At 44.5% G+C, this 21,909-nt stretch overlaps 1 protein-coding gene and 1 long non-coding RNA gene across 6 annotated transcripts in view; one reads left to right on the forward strand and one right to left on the reverse strand.

Moving 5' to 3' along the window:
• TFAP2E (transcription factor AP-2 epsilon) overlaps nucleotides 1-21,909 on the reverse strand; it is a 72,380-nt gene that overhangs the window by 38,274 nt on the left and 12,197 nt on the right. For all 5 annotated transcript variants that reach the window (XM_083625553.1, XM_083625555.1, XM_083625552.1 and 2 more), the window contains exon 3: nucleotides 19,439-19,490. In XM_083625553.1, the coding sequence (XP_083481679.1) occupies nucleotides 19,439-19,490 (52 nt within the window). The remainder of the gene's footprint in view (nucleotides 1-19,438; nucleotides 19,491-21,909) is intronic.
• Nucleotides 11,172-11,909, forward strand: LOC310767993. Its single transcript, XR_014551151.1, has 2 exons — nucleotides 11,172-11,319; nucleotides 11,835-11,909. It is a non-coding gene; the product is annotated as an uncharacterized lncRNA (long non-coding RNA).

A 21,909-nucleotide genomic window follows, 5' to 3' on the forward strand; every position in this document is an offset into this window, starting at 1 on the left:
CTGCCAGTGAAGAAACCAATGACATCAGCTAGAATGCAAGGATAATGGACACCGCAGACAAACGGTCCATAGGAGCCAGTGGTGACCACAGGGAAACAACTATGTGTTAAGGTGCAGCCATCAGTGTGATAAACCAGCTAGAGAGGGGTTTACTAACTCAGTGGATGGGAAGATATTTCCTAACCCAGAAACCTGACCCACAGAAAATCCCAGAATAAAGATTGCTAAGAACTTTGGGTCTAGAGAACAACATGACCCATTTGAGGCTATGAAGAATATCAAAAGATTTCCACTCATCCCAACCAAAGACTAAGAAGCTACACTTGGGGCTGCTCCCCAACCCCCAAAGAAGCGTGCTTGTGTAAGTATGAATGCACTACAATTAGAAATATGAACAAAATTAGCCCTGTAAATTTGCCATCCTGTTCTCAATAAACTTGGGACTTTCTGGAACACTCCCTTTACTGCAAGGTTCCTCCTCTCAGGTCAATGGATTGATCAGCATTGCTAACAAAGTTTGAGGTGAAATCCCCAGGTGAGACAGCCTTGCTTCACATAACCCCTAGAGGGCTCATGAATTTACTCCAGGTGATGAACAAGTCTGCACATTGTAGTGCAAACTAGGAAAAAGAGGTTGGCATGAAGCAGGAAAGGCGCCTTCTTGGGCCACAAAACCCAGACATCAAACCCCTGCACTAAAGTCATGTGGATTCTGCATCAGGAAAGGCTGGTGTCTGCATCCTGCCTAAATTATGCAAATTAATCTTATTTGAATGTTGTTATACTCCCTTCCTGAATCAACCAGAACACTGTGATTTTCAAGCTGTGCTCCATGGAATATGCAGCTCTTTGGAAACTTATATGGGGGTTCCTCAGGGAGGGACATCAGTTATGGTAAGCCAGCCTACCCGCTATCAGACCAATACTACTTTTTCTTCTCATTCTGAACACTTTTATTTCTAGATACAACATGCAAAACTCTACTAGTCACATCAGATTTACAGTAGATTCTAATCCATGTTCAGTCCAGTACTTTGATTACTGTCTTGTATCCAGAGAGACTTACTGCCTCCAACAACGAGGTGCAACATGGCCATCCAAGCTAGTAGCCATGGATAGCGTTTACCTCCACGAAATCCAGTGCATTGCTTGATGCTGCACAGACAGGAGGAGCTGTCGACACCCTGCTCCCAAGGGCCTTGTTCTAGCATCCCCCACCACGTTGTTTTGAGGTCGGCCAGAGGGCAACTCCAGGCACCGGTGGGACTGAAAAGGGGTGAGGAGAAGCCCCTCCTCTCCAAGTACCCCTCCCCCCCGGCATACAGAGTGCTGCGCTGCTGCCAATCTCTCCTCAGGTTCCTGAAGAAACCCTCCCAAGTTGTCACTCTTGCACGTGCACTTGTGACGTATGGCCCGCTCCAGTTCTGTTGCCTGGAGGAACATCCAAAGTATTAAACTCATCTTTCTCTCCCTCCGCAAGGATCACAGAACCTGAGCAGCCTCCGCAATGACTCCCCGTCATTCACCACTCTTAGCTTGAGGTCCTTCTGCTATAAAATTATCCAACCTTCTCTAGGGCGCCTTCCCCACCCCACCTGCCCTGTGGAGAAGGCTGAAGGCCTGGGACTCTGGAATCTGAATCAGGATGCAGAATATGCTTGGGATATGCAACTGGTATTCCGAAGCATACATACTGCCTCCAACAGCAGAGGTACAACATAGCCACCATGCTTAGTAGACATTGATAGCCTCCATGATTTTGTCTAATCTCCTTATAAAGACATCTATGGTTGAAAGGGCAATACTTCTGCTGATTAGCATGAACTTAATCATCATAACCAACCATTGGGCATTTCCATTGTGAGTTGGCAACGAGAGTAACAAAAACAGAAATTCTTCCTAGAACTATTTCAGACCCTAATGTGTTAATAATGGAATTGAAAGGGAAAGAAGAGACTATATTTAGGTGGGGGATGAATGATGGATTACTGGACAATCAACTAATACTGAAAAAGGCACAAAAGACATTGAAGGACTATTTTGAGCTTAATTTGAATAATGAAATGCTTTGTAATGAGAAAATATGGAACCGATTTACATATAAGGAGGTGGTTTTAAAATAAGAAGAAGATGATATAAGGTAAAAAAAGTATCTATAGAAATACGAAGAATTTGTTAAAAGATGTTGGGAAGTCAGAAAGAGGGAGGGAGGAAGTCGATGCTCTTGTTGGAGCAATGCTTTATGATATAGATCTGTGTAATGAAATGTAATTAAATATGGAAAACTCAATAAAATTTGTTATTGAAGGGGGGGGAACCACCTGTTTGATCAGCCTTCCCCTGACCATTAGCGCTAACACAATTGCCCTGTATAGGGCTCCTTTAAGAAGAAGAGTACAGTACAGTATAAGTTTAATAAATGCAATAATATGAGGGTTTTCCCCCCTTTCCCCCTATGAATCAGTTTTGCCATTTTTAATCTTGTAAACCTCTATGAGATGATTCACTAATGCTAAGCAGTATATGAATATTATTACATGAAAATTTTAAAATAAAGCCAACCTCTGGCTATGATAAACAGCCATTTCACTCAGCTTCGGCAAGACTCCCTGTGAGAGATCTTGTGTGTCCACTTTGAGATTGCTAAGTCTTAAGACAAATTGGAAAACGCTCAAAGGAGGATGATTAAAAGGGCTGGAAGATATTGTCCTACGAGGAAATGTGGAAGAAATCAGTCTGTTCAGCCTGGGGAGAGGGTGGAATTTGGGAAGGGGGCATGTTGATAGCTATGAAATATTTAAAAGAATGTCAGAAAGAAGGAGGAGGGCTATCTTTTACGGTATCCCCTGGGGATCGCAGGACACAGAGCCCGGGGTTTAAATGACAAGATGATGTGTTGGGGAGGTTAAGTGTTGGGGAGGTGAAAGATTCCAAGATGCAGAGCAGTTCAAGAATGGAGCTGGTTGTTGTGATAAGTCACAGAATTGCTTCTATCATAGACAGGGCCTCGTAGAAGGCCTGTCACTACCTTGCAGGAGGAGGGCGGGAAAAGATGCCCAGGTTTCACCCTTCTGAGAACCTCAGCAATTTTCTTTCTTTCAGAAAACACAAGTTTCTAGGGTTTAGGGCTGCCAAGGTATGCCTGAAACCTCCAAGGTCAAAGGGGGCATCTGACCATGATATCCAGCAGTCTAAAGAGTGGCCTGCGTAGCTCCTTGCTCACCTGCTCCCACCCTACTAGCCAAACTGAAATAAATTGTTCAAAATATGATAAACTATGCAAATAAAATCAATTTTCAAAATCTGTGCAACTGATGGGATTCAGGATTTCTTGGCATGGCATTGTAATTACAGGGGCGGGGGATTTATGGAGTAGGCAGCACCCTGATAGCAGACATTTACCCAACAAAGCAGACAATCTACAATTTAGGGGGCAAATATTTTTGCTGCATATGCACCAGTGTTTCAACACAATAAACAGCAGGGGGGAAAGATGCATATCTGTAACAATACCATGCCAGGCAGCCGTAACTAAGGGCGGCTCCCCTGAGCACACTCTGTACCTGTTCTCTTGAGTTACCACTGCACACACTTCTTCCCTTCACACATTATGGCTTTCACTAGGAGACATGTCACTTACATGCAACAGACACATCTAATGTACAAAGTGTGAACTGGTTAGCCTGTGGGGGCACAAAGTGATCTGCAGGACATTGTTCCCACTTCTGTGATTTATGCCAGCCTGTGGCTACATATATACATTACCCACATGTATTTATTACAGTGACTAACATAAGAGAGATATAGCAAGTAAAGACATAGAGCAAAACATTTTGTTTTGCTTTAAGACTTTAATATTTCTGTTATGTTAGTCATCGGCATAAATATATGGTTATTATGGTGATTAATGGCATCCTTCTGGGATCTAGCACAAACTTGTCTGAAGTGTTGTTTGAAGCTTTAAGAGTCTCGTGTGTGGGTGTGTATCTCACATTTATATCCCATCTTTCCCTCGATGAACTCACAAGTGGCAGACATGGTTCTCCCTCTCTCCATTTCGTCCTCACAGGAACCCTACAAGATTGGGCTAGAAACAGTGACTGGCCCAAGGTCACCCAGGGGGCTTCGTGGTTGAGGGCGGATTTGAACCCTGGTCTCCCAGGCTGTAGCCCAGCCCTCTAACCACTACACCACACTGGCTCCCTGCACATTTTTGTGAATTTGCCATCTTCAAAACCACTGATGGGAAACCCAAGGCAGGGCTCGAATATTTCATGCCTGCTATTCTCCTTGTGCAGCAGCATAAACCAATCCTCCACCTTAACTCCCTCCCCAGTGATGGTTCAATAAAAGTATTTTTTAAGAAATAGGGTAAATATTTTACAGAGAGGTGAGCCACTCCAATGAGGGGGCTTGGCACCGCTTTAAGCAGATTGCTGCAAAACAAGCAGCCGCAGAGAGCAGAGGGTAAATATGAGCATGCAGCCATGCCCAGATGTTCATCCTGCTTGCTCTGCCTATATAACCTGTCATCCCTCAGATTTCTTGCACAGCAGCAAATATTTATAACCTGCCCTTAACTGGAAAACGGAGATCGCTGTCAGTTTTCCTAAGCTTCTCAGAAAGCAAAATGAGAGAAGCAATGCATGCTGGGTGTACTTGAGATTGTACAGCTACATGTTCATCATTCTCAGTTTTCATTTTTGGGAGATGAAACTAGCAGTTCTTGTGGACAGAGTATTTTCTGAGATGGTGTGAAATACCCAACTTTTCTCCCACTCCACTTTGGTCCTGGGCTGCTGTTGTGGTGCCGGTGTCATTTAATCCCAGGTGCTGCTCGTTTTCGTCACATCCTGGCTGATGCCACCCCAACAGGGACCATGTAGTGAACAGGATGACACCACAGTGCTAAGTAGCCAATCTGAATGAGGATATCATTGAGGGCAAGTGAGGGTGATGTGAATGAATAAGAGAACAGAGGAACATAGAAACTTGCCTCATACCGAGTCAAAGCATCTTGTTCACCTAGGGAGGGACCCATGAAGGAACTCTCCCCACAGATTTCAGTACTCTGAGAGCTCCTCTCCCTACAACATCCAAACCTTTGGATGGCGGGAAAGTGTTTCTGCCATCTGTGTTGGCAGTGAGAGGCATGGCTGTGGCGCCCATCCATGGTGGGGTGTGTGCTTAGCCCATGTGCCTTCCCACCCCCTTCACCTGGTCTTTGCATATCGGGGGACATATCAAGTGTAACTCCTTAAAGGCACTACTGGTGCTCCCCAAATATTTGGGGTTACAGTTCCTGTTGGGCCCTGGCAGCCTGGCCAATGTCTGGAGGCTGATAAGTGTTGCAGCACAAAATCTCTGGAGGGCACCAGGTTGGGGAAGGTTGTACCAGAAAAGCAAGGTAAGACATGGGAAAATACAAGAGACAGGTTCCAAAATCCATAAAATCATAGCTAAAGTTATGCAACTAAAGTGACACCACTAACAGGGGGCAGCTCCCTTGGTCTTCCCCAGCCCTCCTTGGAGATGCTGGCAGGGACCGTCTGCATGTGGAGTAGGTGAGATATACACCTGACCTTTCAAAAAAAAAAACCAAAACCCCTTTTCTCAAGCGAAGGACGAATAAGCTGGATGCCCCCCCCCCCAAGTGATCAGGCTCTGTGCTTTCATCTCCTTGCTCTGTTTCAATTAGTGGGCTTTATTTTTGTGGACTTTATTGATGCCTATTTTTTGTCTGTTGCATTTCTTGTGCTTTCATTGCAATGTGCTGGGCTGCATCTAAATAACAAAACACACTATCTTTCCATTTCATTTAAGTGAACATTAAGCAGCACTTTTTACACTCTTAGATACACTCTATTTTAATGTTGCTTGGTCCGCGTACACACCATACATTTAAAGCACCCACCCACCCAAAATCCTGGTTTACCCCTCATAGAGCTTTAATTCCCAGCACCCTTAACTAACTACAATTTCCACAATTTGGCAGAGGGGTGGTTTGTGTTTTAAAATGTCTGGTGTGCATGCAGCCTTGGAAATCCACCTCAGTTAGATGCTCAAGCATGACTTCTTTCTCCCCCCACCCCCAGTTTCCTAAATGCTGGTCCAAATGGCCAGAAATACAGTGGGCAGAATCCAACCATGCATGAGCAGAACTTCCAGTCGTGCAACTCAACTGTAGCTTCCTCTCCTCTTGGCGCAGTTTGCGTGCACCCCCAAAATATGCTCTGGAGGGTTCCCCAGCCTCCTAGAGCAGAGTTTGAGGGTGTGCAGGTGACTGGAGGGGGCAAGAAAGGAAGGCGAATTCTCATTGCATGAGTGGAAATCTCTTCTGCTCATCCCAAGAGACACCATGGGATGCATGCAACCCTGTATATGTGATGGATTATGTGCCTGTGCGTTCTGTCTTCTGATACACACATTTGATGTGCACACCTGAATGAGAGGGATGCTTTATTCTTATGGTCCTCCCACACTTTTGGTGGGCGGGGGGAGGGAGCTGGGATGACTGTGGGAATCTGGCATGCACAGGTACGGATATTGCACATACACCCAACATGCCAGTTTCATTGTTCTATACAATGGGAGATGTTTCACTAGCAGCCTTTGTACATCTTCCAATTGTGTGATGTGAAACAGCTGTTGTTTAATCTGCCTGAAGTAACAGTAGTAAAAAGGATTGTGCAAGCGATTGCAGCCAGGGAGGAGGTGGCCCTGCATAATCAAATGCTATCAACTGCAAATGCGCCTGGATTCTCTAGTCTGGAGCACTGGCTACCCTGACTGATTACCTTAACTGGGAGAGAAGAGGAGTGCTACCCAACTGCCGTATTTTTTGCTCTATAAGACTCACTTTTTCCCTCCTAAAAAGTAAGGGGAAATGTGTGTGCGCCTTATGGAGCGAATGCAGGCTGCGCAGCTATCCCAGAAGCCAGAACAGTAAGAGGGATTGCTGCTTTCACTGCGCAGCGATCCCTCTTGCTGTTCTGGCTTCTGAGATTCAGAATATTTTTTTTCTCGTTTTCCTCCTCCAAAAACTAGGTGCGTCTTGTGATCTGGTGCGTCTTATAGAGCAAAAAATACGGTAATTCTGCTCAACTTCTCAGTAGTGCTCAGTGCTGCCGCCACTGCCCCAGCGTCACTCTCTGTGGGTTTGAAGGTGCAAGCACTGTGCCCTTTGCATTTGGAGCATGGAGTCTTCAATTTATGCAGGTGGCTCCCACCTCACTTGCTCTCCACTCCACCTGAATCAGGAGAGGATATGTGTATGTGGACCAGTGCCTAGAAGCAGGAATTGTCCAGATGAGAACCCACATACTGATAACATGAAGGTGCTGTCTAGAGGCAGTTCCCAGGTCTGGGATTTGGGAAGACAAGATAAAGGCTTACAAGTTCAAAGGTGCAGTTGAGATAGTGAAGTCACACATTGCCTCTTTTTAATGTGCAGCTGAAATGGACAGGTAGCAGGTTTAACTTCAATACAGACAGAAGGCATAGATTAACGAGCTGTGCAATTAAGTCTCTGGAACTTCCTGCCACAAGGCATTGGGATGGCTGCTAGGATAAAGTGCTCTTTTGAAAGGATTGGGGGACTAATAGAGTAGACTGGCATTTTGTTCACAGTTTACCATCTACGTCCCCACACATAAATGTTTCCATATAAAGAATACTGATGTTTTACCTGTCAATAACTCTGTTTTAAAGGCCCAGTTAATGCTGAGTTTTGCTTGTGATGTTTGTGCTTCTGTAGTTAAATCCACTAATATTATGTCCTTATTAGTTCTCCACCTATTTCAATATTCTGTGTTTGAGCACCTCCACCCACCCAATATTAATAATTCTGAACATTTGTGCTCTTTCAAGTGTTCAAAGCATGACACATTTTGTCCTGTTTCTCCTGTCATCTTTTAAGACAAGGAACGTTTAAAGACTTTCTTCATCATGAAGATTATTTCATGCACACAGACACTGCAACACCTATTTTCATTGACCTATTCTGCCCCTTTTCTTTTGCTACAATTTCTAGTTTCATTTATCCAGTGGCTAAGATCTGGTGCCCTATTACGTGCACAAGTGCTGTATAGCATGCCTAGGGCTGGATGCCTGACCTGTACACACTTACCTGAGAGTAAGTCTTGTTGAAATCAGGCTATTTACCTCTGGGTAGACATGTATTGCCCAGGGTTCTGGGGCTACATATACACAATACATTTAAAGCACCTGGCTTCCCCCAAAAGAATCCTGGAAACTGTAGTTTAGCCCTCACTGATCTAAATTCCCAGCACCCTAAGCAAATTGCAGCTCCCAGGATTCTGTGTGAGAAGACATGCAAAGCCTAAATCTGCTAAGTTATGCCCCTTAGGCGGGCCTCACCCAGACTAGATTTTTGAAAGGGATATCTGCTAATGAACTGCCGGTGAATGGGGGTATATAAATACTTCTAATGAATAAAAAAACAGACATTTTCACGTGTCCCACTTGTGCATATTAATGTGGTTAAGGTGGGATTGAAAGTTCATGTTTTTACAGAAATTACTACGCAATGATTCTTGACAACCCAAATTGCAATTCACTTTGCAAACAGCAGAAAACCAAATTCTTCCTGTGTTGCAGGACATAGGACCCAAACCAATGGATTCAAATTACAAGAAAGGAGATTATTCCCACTAAACACAGGGGAGAACTGTCAGATGGTAAGAGCTGTTCAACATGGAACAGACGTGGTGGACACTCCTTCACTGGAGGGTTTTAAACAAAGGTTGGGTGGTCATCTGTCAGGGATTTGTTAGCTGTGATTCCTGGTTTGAAAGGGGTTGGGCTAGTTGACCCTTGGGAAGCCTTCCCATTCTACAATTCTGATTCTACGTAGTGCCCCCAGTATACAAGGCGCTTTGCAGAATCTCATGAGCAAGAAGAGGGAGCAGCCCAGGCTCTGATGTGCAACAGATGAAATAGCATGAACTTTCTCTCTCTCCCCTCCCCCTGCTTTTTGCAAGTTTTATAATCTGGCCATCCTACAGCATGACTAATTTTTACTGCCCACGTGCAAGTTATTTTTAAAACATAGCACAAATAGACAAATATTGCTTGTGTCCACTTTTAAAAAAAAATAAAATAGTACCACTTAGGCCTGTCGTATGGTAAATGTAGGCACCCTCCGCCTTGGAGATACACACCCCTGAGTTGCTTCATTCCAAGAGCCAAGCAACCAGCTGCTTGGAAAAAGCTATTAAACATGAACCTCTTGTGGTTAACCACTGGAGGGTTGCATCCCTTTTAGTCGTCCAGGCCATTTTCAATTAATATTTCCCCAAGATGGGTTTCTTGGTTATATTGATGCAGGAAGACAGCATCAAACAAGTTAAGATGACAAACTTTCTCTCTCTCTTTCTCACACACACCTAAATATATATATTTTTAAAATATATTTATGTTACATCGCTCAGCCAAAATTTTGGAGGCGAACTTACACGACATAAATTCAAAACAATATTAACAATCGTAAACTTTTCTGGAAGCTTTTCATCTTCCCACGCATTCCATCCCATCTCACCCAGTTTATTCACTACCATTTACGGGCGGGTGGGGGGAGAGACAGAGATTTTATGCCGCACCCAGTCTGGGTAGGGCTGTTTTAGGGTGTTTGGTATCTTTTTCCTCTCTTTTTTTGAAAAAGCAAGGATATCAATCCGTATATGATTTGAGACTACTTTCAAACACCCTGTAGATGAGAGGCCAGGTTAAGAAATGATGAAAGGAAGATTGCAACACAGTTGTCTCTCAATACATCCAGGGATTACATCTGCAAAATAATGCTTATTCAAGAAGGGAGGTGGGGCTTGGCTTTGACTGGAGGGTTAGGAAACTAAAGCACAGCTCTCAATCCACGAACAGTTACCTGAGCTATATTCAAAGCATGTTTACTCACAAGCAAGCCTCATTTTCTTCAGTTGAGTTTACCCCCAAACTAATGCAAACTAAGTACTGGAGTCTGAGCTTAACCACATTTACAGTAAAATCCTATCCACAGATGAGGGCTAGTTGAAGACTCAGATATATGTGTGTATAGAACTGTAAACTTGCTTGGTTTCACTGGGACTTAAATTCCAAGTTAATGTGTCTAGACTTGTAGGCTGTGCAATCATAAAATGGGAATGATCCCTCACTTAAGTCAATGGGACAACTTGCTTTAGAGTAGAGCTGCAGAGAATCAGGATCCATATCAATGGGATTGGTTCCAAGGAGAGTTAATCCTGAGTTTTCCCCCCACCCTAAATCGGGTATGCAGATTGGAAAAGTGAGAGACCTTGAAAGTATTTGATGCAAAGAAAGAAATACTTCTAAGGCTGGGGTTCTGTATCCAATGAAAAACTTAATGAGGCTTACTCCTGAGTACACATGTATAGGGGTTACACACTGTACGGGTTGCAGCCAATGCAAGACCTACTCAGAGTAGATCCATTGCAATTAACAGACACGTTTGACTTTGTTCCATTAATTTCGGTGGGCTTACTCTGAGTAAAACTTAGATACAACCCATTGAAATGAATGGGCCTAAGATATCCATTTATTTCAGTGGGGCTACTCCGAGTATGACAGTGCTGGAAACAACCCCTCGAGGCACGCTTAGAGCCCAATCCTCCTAGTCACGGCTATGAAAAAGCCCCACTGCATTCCATGGGGCTTAATCCCAGATAAACGGGGCTAAAATCGCAAACTTCCTTGGGAGTAAACTATGTGGAACTTCGCTCTGGCTGAGTAAAAGTGGCTGTTGAGGTGGGGAAATGGCCCTGATCCGACAGAGGAACGGTCTCCCTCGAAAGGTCGGGGACTCTCCTTCCTTGGAGGTTTTTAAAAAGAAGTTGGATGGCCATCTGCCAGGGATTCTTCGGCTGTGATACCTGCATTGTAAGGGGTTGCAATAGATGACCTTTGGAGGTACCGTCATGGGCGTAGCTAGGCTTTAGTACAGCGGGGCAGGCTTTATGTTTGGGGGGAGACAGAACCGAGTTATCTGTGATGCGGTTGGTCAGCTAGTTAAGTATTTGCATTTATTTACTTGATTTAGGGGGGCAGTTGCTGCCACCGCACCCCGCTGGCTACGCACATGAATCCCTTCCAGCTCTACAGTTCTGCGATTCTATTATATCTCCGATCGGGCTTCTCCTGGCAGAGAAGAGGCGGAAAAGAGACTCAGCAGCAGCCGCCGCCGCGCGCTCAAAGACGCAGAGCAGCTTCGCTCCGGATGCAAGGAGAAGAAACCCGAGGTCGCCCGCTCTGCGCCTCTCGCTGCTACGATTATGAACACTGCTGGTAAATTTCACCCTGTGTTTAAATCCGTTCCACTTCTACCATTTTCTCTGGTTTGTTTGATTCACTTCTAACAGATCCAACAACCCACAGCAGAGAGAGACAGGGAGATTCAGAGGCTGCCTGGCACCCCCTCGACATTCCCCATGGCGAATTCTCCACTGAAATCACTTGTAAGTCGCTGGGCAAGTTGCCCTAGGCGAGATAAAGCGGCTGACAAATTTAATAAAGAAACCAAACCTTCAAGACCAAATGGGCGCAGCATCGGGCTGTCAGTCTAGGGGGAAACCGAAAGGCTCAGTTTCTCTATGGAAATATATATGTGCGTTTTCTCCTTTTTCTTTCGAGATAATTTAATAGTTACCTCGGAACTTTTTTATGAATTTTCTATTTTGGTGATCGCATTTCTCAATTTCTGCCTTTCCTTCCTTGTCTTAAGGGTGTCAGCCACCATTAAAGCCCTACTCTGAGTAGACTCGTTGAGATGAGTAAACTAAAAGACACTCATTTGATTGCAGGGCGTCTCCCACTAACCGGTGACTCTTCACTAAGTTTTCTACCGGGGATTCCGAATACTTCTCTAAAGATGTAAATGCTCTATGACACTTTTAACTGTCATCTTTCAACCATCCTGTGTAAAAAGAAAAGAAGAGAAAACACCCGCTTCAACTATTTCCCTCAGCATAAAAAGAAAGAAAGAAAGAAAGAAAGAAAGAAAGAAAGAAAGAAAGAAAGAAAGAACAACACAACCCCAAACGCGGTGCGAGTTTTCAGCTTAATTCCGTAACATTTTCGAAAGTCGAATCGTTTCGGACTTCCTGAAAATGCAAGCAAACCGATACAATATAGTATCGAGCTTTTCACTTCGGACTCTGGCGACTCACACGTGTCAAATTCAATAGAATCTCAGCCTCACCGCGCAATTCCTACGCATATCTGAGTCCTGACAAGTGCAACAGGTCTTACTCTCAGGTAAGCGTGCCCACGGTTGAAACCTTAAAACTCTCATCCATTAAAATATTTTAATACAAACATTTTTAAAAAACAAAAACAAAACCTCACCCATTCAAAACGAATGGCTACGATCCTGGGCACATTTACTCGTGAGTAGGCTTGGGCAGAAGGGGAGGAAAAGAGATCGTTTTGGAGTGTACCCTAACTTTTATTTATAGAAGCGAGGGGATCTCCCCCCGCCTTTCCCGGCGCGGTGAAGACGTTTAAAAGGCATTGCCTGTCATCTTTGATTATTATTTTTGAAACCCATCTCCCCTTCGGCTATAAATGCTTGGCGAACACCTGGACGTGCCAAGGAAATTGCTCCACAGATTTTGGGGAGGGGGGAGATGCATTTTTTTCTGGGGCATTTTAGGACTTTGAAAAGCGTGGGGGAGGAGAGCCATAGCAAAAATCTGGGCGGGGGGGCGGGGGAGGGAGTCCCACGAGTCGATCCCAACCAAGGAGGCCCTCGCCTGCGATCGAGCAGTTTGCCTGCCTGCCTGCCTGCCTAGCACAACGAAATGTGAAAAGATGTCCTAGGAGGACAAAGTCTCCTCGTTCCTCTTCTCCCTCGCTGACTGTTGCACAAGATGCAGCGCGATCCAGCCAAACGGAGGCAGCAGCATTTGAACCCCACGCTCTGTTTTAGCCTGTCAAATCTTTGGGAATAGGGACCTGAGGCAGGCTTGTGCTAGAAAGCGCGGCGCTGTAAGGCACCGTGTTCCAGAGATGGTAATCAATATAATCTCAGCTTGAACAGTTCCATCACTCATCGTACCCATTTTACAGAAAGGAAGCTGAACCAAGGCCTACCAGGGAAAGCCAGGGCAGAGCAAGAAACCTGAAGGCAGATGTCCCAACTCCAAGCTGGGTTTCCTGCTGGAGCCAAGTCACTTCAGGAACCTTTCAGTATGAGGATTCTGCCTGAAGTAATGTCATGATGAGAAGGTGCTTAGCATGTCCCAACTAAATATTCAGCTGTGCTGGCTGGGACTGATGGGAGTTGTAGTGGAAGCCATCTCAAGGGCGCCAGGTTGGAGGAGGCTGGCACAGGCAAAGAGCGCATTTGTCTCTCACCAGCACAACCAATTGGCAGAAAGCAACGGAGGGGAAGAGCTTCTAGCTCCACCTCAGAGACACGGTTTCGAATCCCCACTCAGAGATGGAAGTCACTGGGCGGCCTGGGTCTCAGCCTAACCAGGGTCACTGTGAGGAGGGGGAGGGAGAGAGCCATGTATGCCACCTTGAAATCATGAAAGAAAGGTGGGTTATGAATGTGATGGATAAATACTACAGGATTTGGGTGAGCTGCGCCACTCGGTGCACCCAGGTTGTATTTGAATTAAGTGGCAAAAACACAGTTTAGGCCAAGGTTTTTTTTATCAGTGACAAATTTCTTTGCCTTGGCTCGCTCCAGATCCTCTCCCTCAAGAACCTGCCTGGCTTATGATGGCCCATAGACCCAGATGAGAAAATTTGTTTCATCCCAAGGGCCACACTCCTTTCTGGACAACCTTTTGAGGGCCATGTGTCGGTGATGGGAGGGGCCAGAGGCAGGAGCGGACAGAGCAGGGAATGCCCATTTTAACCTTTCTACAAGAGGCTAGTAGTATCTACACACACACACACACACAGGCCTCACCTACCCATGCTTCAACCAGGCAAGCAAGCAGCATGATTGGAGCACAAGGACACCTTCCACTAGATCAAAACACCCCAGGGGGTTGCAAAGCAGGGCTGATCAGGGGTGTGGCTCATCTGTGTAGTGTCCTGAGGGCCAGAGAAGTCTGCATTTGGCCCCCAAACCTGAGATTCCCCCTTCTCTGCCACAGGTTCTCCTTATTCAGGCCTGAAAGATATTTTCTCTCCAAAGGGGCGGGGAAACAGTTTCTCCCATGGTTGGAAAAAGGGCGTTGGTTTAGAGCCTGCCTGCCAAAAGCCAAGCTAACTGGAGTTTTCCCAAAGAACCGTTTTAAAGCCAAAATCATTCCATTTCTTGGACTTCAGATCTCTGGTGGGCAATATTCTTCTCAGAACACTTCGTCTGCCTCCCCCTCCCCAAAATATAATTTGCTTCTTGACAACGGATTGCATTTCTCCTTCATTCGGACTGGACTGCGTGTCACTCTTTTGGGAGATGCCTGGCCTCTACTCTTGAATAGCAGAATCGGATTGGGCAGGAAATGGGTTTAATTAGGGCTGCAGCATTGAATCAATTAGATGAACCGATGCAGGGGAAACACTTTCAACCCACTAAAAAAGTAGCCTGGTTAATTGAGCTGCAGTTTAATTGTTATTTTAAAATACAACTGCTTCTAAAAGCTGTACATGGCCATCGCAGCCTTCACCTTCCCTCGAGAGGAAATACCTTGTGCATTATCCAAAACAGAAGTAGTATGATTTTATTCTCCAGTCTTATTGTATTGACTAGTGTGCAACTTTAGCAAATTGATTAATCAATCAGCAAATATTGGCTTATTTGGGAAACAGACCTAGTTCCAGTTCCCTGCTGTTTAATTGGGGGTAGCAGGGTGAATGTCTGTGTTTTGCCATCATTCTGGCTTAGGCTGAAAGTTCAGTTTAGGAGTTTAGAAACTAGGTACATTTGGGAGAAAGACATTGGACTGAAGCACTTGTACATTCTCATGTATAGGACTAATTTTCTGCATGGCTTGTATACATTTCTCTCATATCTCAAGATCTGTTAGATCAGCCCAGGGCCTTTTGGGGGGCAGTGGGGAACATTTCACCCCTTACAACATTTTTAGTTGCTTGGTCATCTACCTTTAAACCCATTGATTGAATGTAAACGAATTTCCCTATCACTAAATACTAAATGTGTGAGAAAGTTAACAAAAACCGCTAGACATTGTTGGACAGAAAGTCCATTTCTTTTCTTCCCCTCGCCCCCATTTCCTTGTACTATGCTACAGTAACGCAAAAAGAAATATCTTCAAAGGATGCCTCTCTTATTCAAATAGGTTCTGACCAATCAATCAACTAACTTTACCAGTTGATTAAAGCCCTGACTTAAATTGTTAAATCTTGCACCATTACTAAAAGTCATGGGTTGCTGCAGTTCACATGAAATCGCAACGATAGCTGGACTGGGGAATTCAGCTTTTAAAATGTCTCCCTTCTGCTATCTACACATGTACACACAAGAGACTTGTGCTATTTTGTACTTGAACACAGATAATAATACATCTATGTAGCATAAACCACATTATGAAGGCCGTACCTTTCCGCTTTGAAATACACAGACCTGATTCACAGAGAAAGCTGTTAAACTATGGTTTACATTATGTACGAACCCAGCACCCTTCCTTAACCATGGTTTGCCTGACCACTCCACCTGACATACTCGCAATACCACAAAGGCACAAAGCTAGAGGAACTGGAAAATGAACAGTCCATGCTTTCTTTAATTGTCTGTGGGACAACTCGTGGTTTGTTCAACAAACCATGGTTTAGCCTTAAACAAACCACTGTTTAGTGTTACGTGTGAACCAAACCCTATACAGAATAGGAAATGTATAAGTCCACTTCTTCCATGTATTTTAAAAGGGAAAGCCGGTCTGGAAACACCTCTGCCCTTCATAATTTATGTCAAATGCAGGAATTTTATACTAGGGTCTTCCTATCAAAATGTGATAATAATTTTAAATAATTATAGAGTGTTCTCTCCCCCCCCCCAATCTCCATGTACATTGAACAAACTGTCTCATCTTTTCCCTGTCCTTCTGCCAATGTATTCAGTGCATCATATGTTGACTTATCCTCATGTTGTCCTCACAACAACCCTATGAGGTAGGTTAGTATGGACGAATGCATATGCTGAGAATTTCACAGGTGAGTGGGGATTTGTATCCAAATGCAGTCCTCTGTACACACCACACCACACTGGTGTCTGGTATTATTATTCCAATATTACCAAAGGACAGTTGCCTGTGATTTGTGGCAGACATACAGTATGAACAAGGGATTTCCAGTTAGCTCTCTTAGCCATGGTACTGCACCATCAACTGTGCCATCATTTAGATTCTAGAACATTTTCCCCAACCTGGTATTTCCAAATGTTTTCGACTACAGCTCCCAGCTGCCCAGTGGCGTAGCGTGGGGGGTGCAGGGGGGGCCGGCCGCACCGGCCGCAACATCTGGGGTTAGGGCAAATCCATGGGTTAGGGGGCGCAAATCCATGGGTTAGGGGGCGCAAATCCACGGGTTAGGGGGCGCAAATTACTTGCCTTGCCCCGGGTGCTGACAACCCACGCTACGCCACTGCAGCTGCCTGGGGCTGATGAGAGTTACAGTCCAACACATCTGGAAAGCACCAACCTAGCAAACCCTGACCTAAGAAGTTTAGAGTGACACCTGCCAAAAGCAAGACTTTTTTGGGGGGTTGACTTCTTGACTGTTTGGATCCTTTCAGAGCGTTCAGAAGATGGCAATGACTTTCTCCCTTTGGCTGTAAAGTCAGCTTTAACACCATGTCTCCTTTTGTGATTTGCAACACTACTGTAGTCTGCCGGTTTAATCTTATGCTATTTGTTTTACTGCAAAGCTGTGCATTGCTGGCCTTCTTAGCAGCTTGAATTCATAGGATCATAGAGTTGTGGGGTCAAATGATAAATAAAAAAGCAAGCCAAGGATCAGTGTGATTAAAAGAAGTAATACACAAAAACACACACACTGTTCGGGAGAAGTTTGCAAAATAACATTACAACTGTTCACTAATAAAGAGAAATAGCTGGGTGAGTATGGACCCAGATTCTATCTCCTGAAGGCTCTATTCTGATCTTACAGGTGTTCTTTCTCACACCCACTCACTTTTACTTGGGCAGAGTTTTTATCGATTCTAGGTCTGCTTTGATGAGATTTCAATTGGAGAATTAACTGATCACTCTACTGTTGCTCCCACCACCCCACTCAAACCACCCCATTCCAGGAGGTTGAGCACCTTAAGAAACAGCATAGATCACTATGCTTACTAATCATGCTTTCCTAGAACATAAAACGTTCCAGCCTATATAACACACAATGCCATGTTCTGCCCCTGCCATGTGCTAGGAGTTTATAGGTAGGGAACAGCAGATCCTTATCTCAGGCCTTCAGAGAAGCACCAGAGGACATTAAACAATGGCTTGATTTAATAATGAGCTTTCTAGTCAAGAGAAGGAAGCATTCAAATTCCCCTCACCACCCCAGGGAAAAAACAAACAAACAACATTCAAATTTACTGATGAAAACGTTGAGCCTATCACTCTCTTTCCTCTTTCGTTTTGTTGTTTGTGCAGCCTGAATTCAGGCGTGTTTACTCAAAAGGTCCCACTATTGTCCAGTGGGCTTCATCCCAAGGCCGGTGTCACCATGACTGAAATAAATACAAAAGGTTCCATCCTGGGCTCTGTGCACACCATAAATTTAAAACACAGCCCACACTCCTGGAAACTGTAGTTTGTTAAGGGTAGACTATAATTCCCAGAATTCTGGAGGTAGATGTATGCTTTTAATGTGCTTTAAACACATGGTGTGGACTTAGCCCTGTCTCATCAAGTCACCAAATTTTATCCTCTTAATATTTGGTTTTCACTAGTGCATTACTGAATCTAAGGTGGGTTGCGACAGCAGCATTAACACCATACAAATGTGTGGTCGGATAAATAAAAAGAAAGAATAAAAAGAAATAAATTTAGGAAGTGGGTCTCCAAACGCATGTTTGGGCTAATGGGGGTCCCACGGTCTGAAAAACATTGAAGACTATTGCATGAGATATTAAGTGGCATCTGTTCCGATGATCATTTTGACAGTGTACAGGGCGTGCTGTACAAAATGCACTACTTTACTTACTTACTTATACACACACACACACACACACACACACACACACACACAACTTCCCACTGGCCTTACAAGTCCTTTCCTCACTTCTCCAAAACCATTTCAGGTCTACAGCTTTTTCTACAATTTGGAGATGAGCAAGCCTTTGCATAAACAAACAAAATCAACAATTTGCTCAGGGAATAATATATTTAATATATCTGAGAGGAGCATTCAGGAAGAGCCAAGGAAACAATCACAGACTAGACTGGAAAGCTCTGCCTCCTCGCTTGCTTTCTACTTCAAAATCCAAATGTCTTTGCCTCAGTAACTGTGGTGCATTTAGCTCTGGTGGTGGTGGTGGGTACACTCAGACAGAGGCCAGCCAAAAATGCCTTGAGGGGGGTAAAGAAACAGAGAGACCCAAGCCTTAAAAGCCACCACCATCACCACAAAGCCCTTATCTCCCACACAGCAGCAGAGATAAGGGTAAATCAATAGCTCTCAGGGTCTGTTCTCTTCTGGAGTGCCCCCAAATCTGAAAACTGGCATTCCCATTAGGAGTGCCTAAACTGGCATTGATATGGCACAGTTGGAAACCTGGGCAGCGGGAAGAGAAAGGGGGGAGATTTTATGCACTCTCTCTCACACCCCTATTCTCTCCCCCACTACAAGTCCACACGTTAGTGTTATTTTATATACATCTAGCAGCATTAGAGAATGTATTGGGCCACAGGTCAAGGCTCCCTGAACTAAGTACTTATGTTCAGGGGTGGGGAAGTTGGGGTCCCCCAGGGCCAGGCTGCCCATGAGGCAAGGTGAGGCAACTGCCTCAGGTGACAGGGTCCACCAGGGCAGCAGATCCCAATGCCAATCTTTCTTTCTCCCCCACCCACAACCTTTGCTCCTGATGTCGATCTTCCTCGACCCTTTTCTTCCTTGGGCACCATTGTGAAGTTTGCCTCAGGTGCCAAAAAGTATTGAGCTGTCCTAGGTTCCCCCTGTATCCCTCAACAAAAGCAGAACTTCAGTCAAAGCCCAGATCTGAAAAACAGCGGTAAGCCGATGGGCTTACGTCTAAGAGCAAAGATGGGGAATGTGAAGAGAAGCCAAAGTCTTAGGGATGGTCTCAGTAGCCTGGATTCTACTACATCCAAACACAAACAAACACAAATTGGCTATGCCAAAGCACCCCGTCCTGTTCTGAATGTCGATTCCCATTTTCAAGCTTTCCATGCCCACCCCCTTCAAAAATTAAAAACAACAAAACCATGAAACCATCCCTGAATGAGACAAGTTTCCTTACCTTTCTTGATCACAGACTGGTCCAAGAGATTCATGCCAGTTTCATCCACAGCCTGAAAGAAGAACGGGCAAAGATTATTTACGTGGCCTTAGCATGCAGAGTTATTGTGCAAGGATTACTGCAAGTATCCACATGAAGCGTTTTTAACATTTGAGACACTAGATGGGAATATAAAGTTTAAGCTGTGTGGGGCTTGGTGGGTGGGATAGGGGGAGATTAAGAAGCCAACCCACATCTCCATCAAATATAGGGGTTTCCTAGAGAAATTAAATGTGGGTTTTTTTATTAAAAAAAATCTGTAAGAGGAAACGAAACTATCTCCTTACAACATCTCTCTCAAACAGGAGTTTTAAAGGGCATTGGAATTGTTAAAGAACTTTTTCATATTTTGAGAAACTTTATTCCATAATTCAGAGTGAGAGAGAAGGAAAGAAAAAAACCCCTGGCAGGTCCTTCCCCTTTTATTACTCAAAAGCAAGCAAAACAAACAAACACACACCAAGAAGGCCATGTTTCTAGAGGGAAATAAACCTCAAGAGAATCCAGGACTGCTCTTTCAAGATACATGGCATAATTCAGCTAAAGGCAAACACTTCTAAACCCCATTGAGCCCCCATTAAGCCCCTATTGGGAGAGATTTGTGCAACTGTTTAGCTCCCGTGGAAACATCTGGGACCCAAGCCTGCGATTCAAGCTTTGGAGCAAGCCCTTATTTGAATAAACTTAAATTCGGGAGTGACTATGAGCATTTGAATTGTATTTGCTTATTTATTTTTTTGCTGGAACCAGGAGCCAAATTATTGCTGTGTTCAGGAGGAAAACAAAAACCCAAGTAGGAGCTCCCTCCCCGCATCTTACTTCTAGTTAACTATTACTGGGAGTTCCCTTCCCTGCACTTTCTGAGTACCGGTATGTTTCAAAACTCAGAAAGTGATTGCTTCGAGACATCAGTACGGCAATTATGGCTTTTGTTTGTTTGGTTTTTAAACCTAAAAGGTTTTTTGTTTGGGTTTACTAAGAAGCCACCCCACAGTGTCATTTTCCTATTTTTGGTTCTGGACAAGTTGTTCAAACTGGTTCCTAGCAGAGAAAGTCCTCGACTAAGCCAGCAACTCCACCCCCGCCTGTAGATATGTACCCAAAATGGCCCGGGTCCTTGACTGTCATCTCTCCTTGCAAATAGTTTTGAGAGACTCAGTCGGTAGCCAACAAAAAGATGGCAAAATGCCCCGGGGAGGAAAGATTGTTGAAAATAAGAATGACAAAAACGACCAAATGATTGGGGAAAGTCCATCATTATTTTTAAGCGTTTCACTTATTTTAAAAAAATATAAATAAATCAGGGAGCTACGGGCTGTGTACCGCTTTAGAGCCATTGAAATGAATGGGCATGACTAACTTTGCTCCATTGATTTAAATGCGTCTACTCTAGGTATAAGTTAGTCGGAGACAACCAAATTTACCGGCAGCAGCAGCAAAAGACTTCAGGTCCACACACACGAATACGCAGGAATAGCGCGATCCTGCACAGGATTACTCAGAAGTAGGTGCCACCGAGTTCAATGAGATTCCTTCCTTAGTAACTTCTCAGCCTTAAACGCATTTTAAAAATGCAGGGGGCAGATTCTTATTGTTGGGGGTGAGCCATTCGGAGTTTTAAAATCCAGTTGAATTCAACGGGAGAGAGTGAAAAACAAAAGCCAGTTTTTACTGAAACCTCCTCTGGAAATGCACGGGATGCAAAACAACTCCGGCTAGAGATCGAGCCCTTTGTTAGGTCTGAAAGAGCAGCAATGCAAAGTAAGGAAAAACCCTGAGCCTGCAATCCTAACTCCACTTAACTACGAGTAAACCCCACTGAATTTAGCATGAATTACTTCTGAGTAGACATGGTTAGGATCGCAGCCAAGGTCCCTTACTTGGGAGCAAACATGGCCAGGTTGCTTGGGGGTGGGCAAATATGGGTGGAAAGGATTAAAATAATTCAAGGCACTTCTTGAAGCAGGGATCGTGCGTGATCCAAAACGGGATTCCCTTTTCTACGCTTCCCTCAGTCTAATGTGTCCCGTCCAGCCAAACCCGAAACGGTATTTTTTGTTTTGTGTTGTGTTGTTTTGCAGCGGTCTGTTCTGCTTGAAACCGGATCAAGACCTTTTGTTTGTTAGCCGTTTCCACGATTCTTGGCTGTTTTAGATCCGAGGGTGGGACGGGCGGAAAGAAAGAAAGAAAATCAGATCAGGCGAGCGAAGGATTCGCGATGGCCAACAAGAGACTTCTGGGTTTGACTCTAGAAGAGCGAAACCATTTTTCCCAGGGAAGAAGAAGGGTCGAATATTCTGAAAAACTGCCCAGTCGCGCAAAGCTAACAAATCCTGACCATTATCTCATTGGAAGTAAGTCCCACCGATTTCAGTAGAACTTACTCCCCGGTAGGATTTCAGCACTGGGAAGGCATTTTTTCCCCTCTGTGT

This window comes from Podarcis filfolensis (assembly GCF_964270895.1).
Source record: "Podarcis filfolensis genome assembly, chromosome: 8".
NCBI classification, from domain to species: Eukaryota; Metazoa; Chordata; class Lepidosauria; order Squamata; family Lacertidae; genus Podarcis; species Podarcis filfolensis.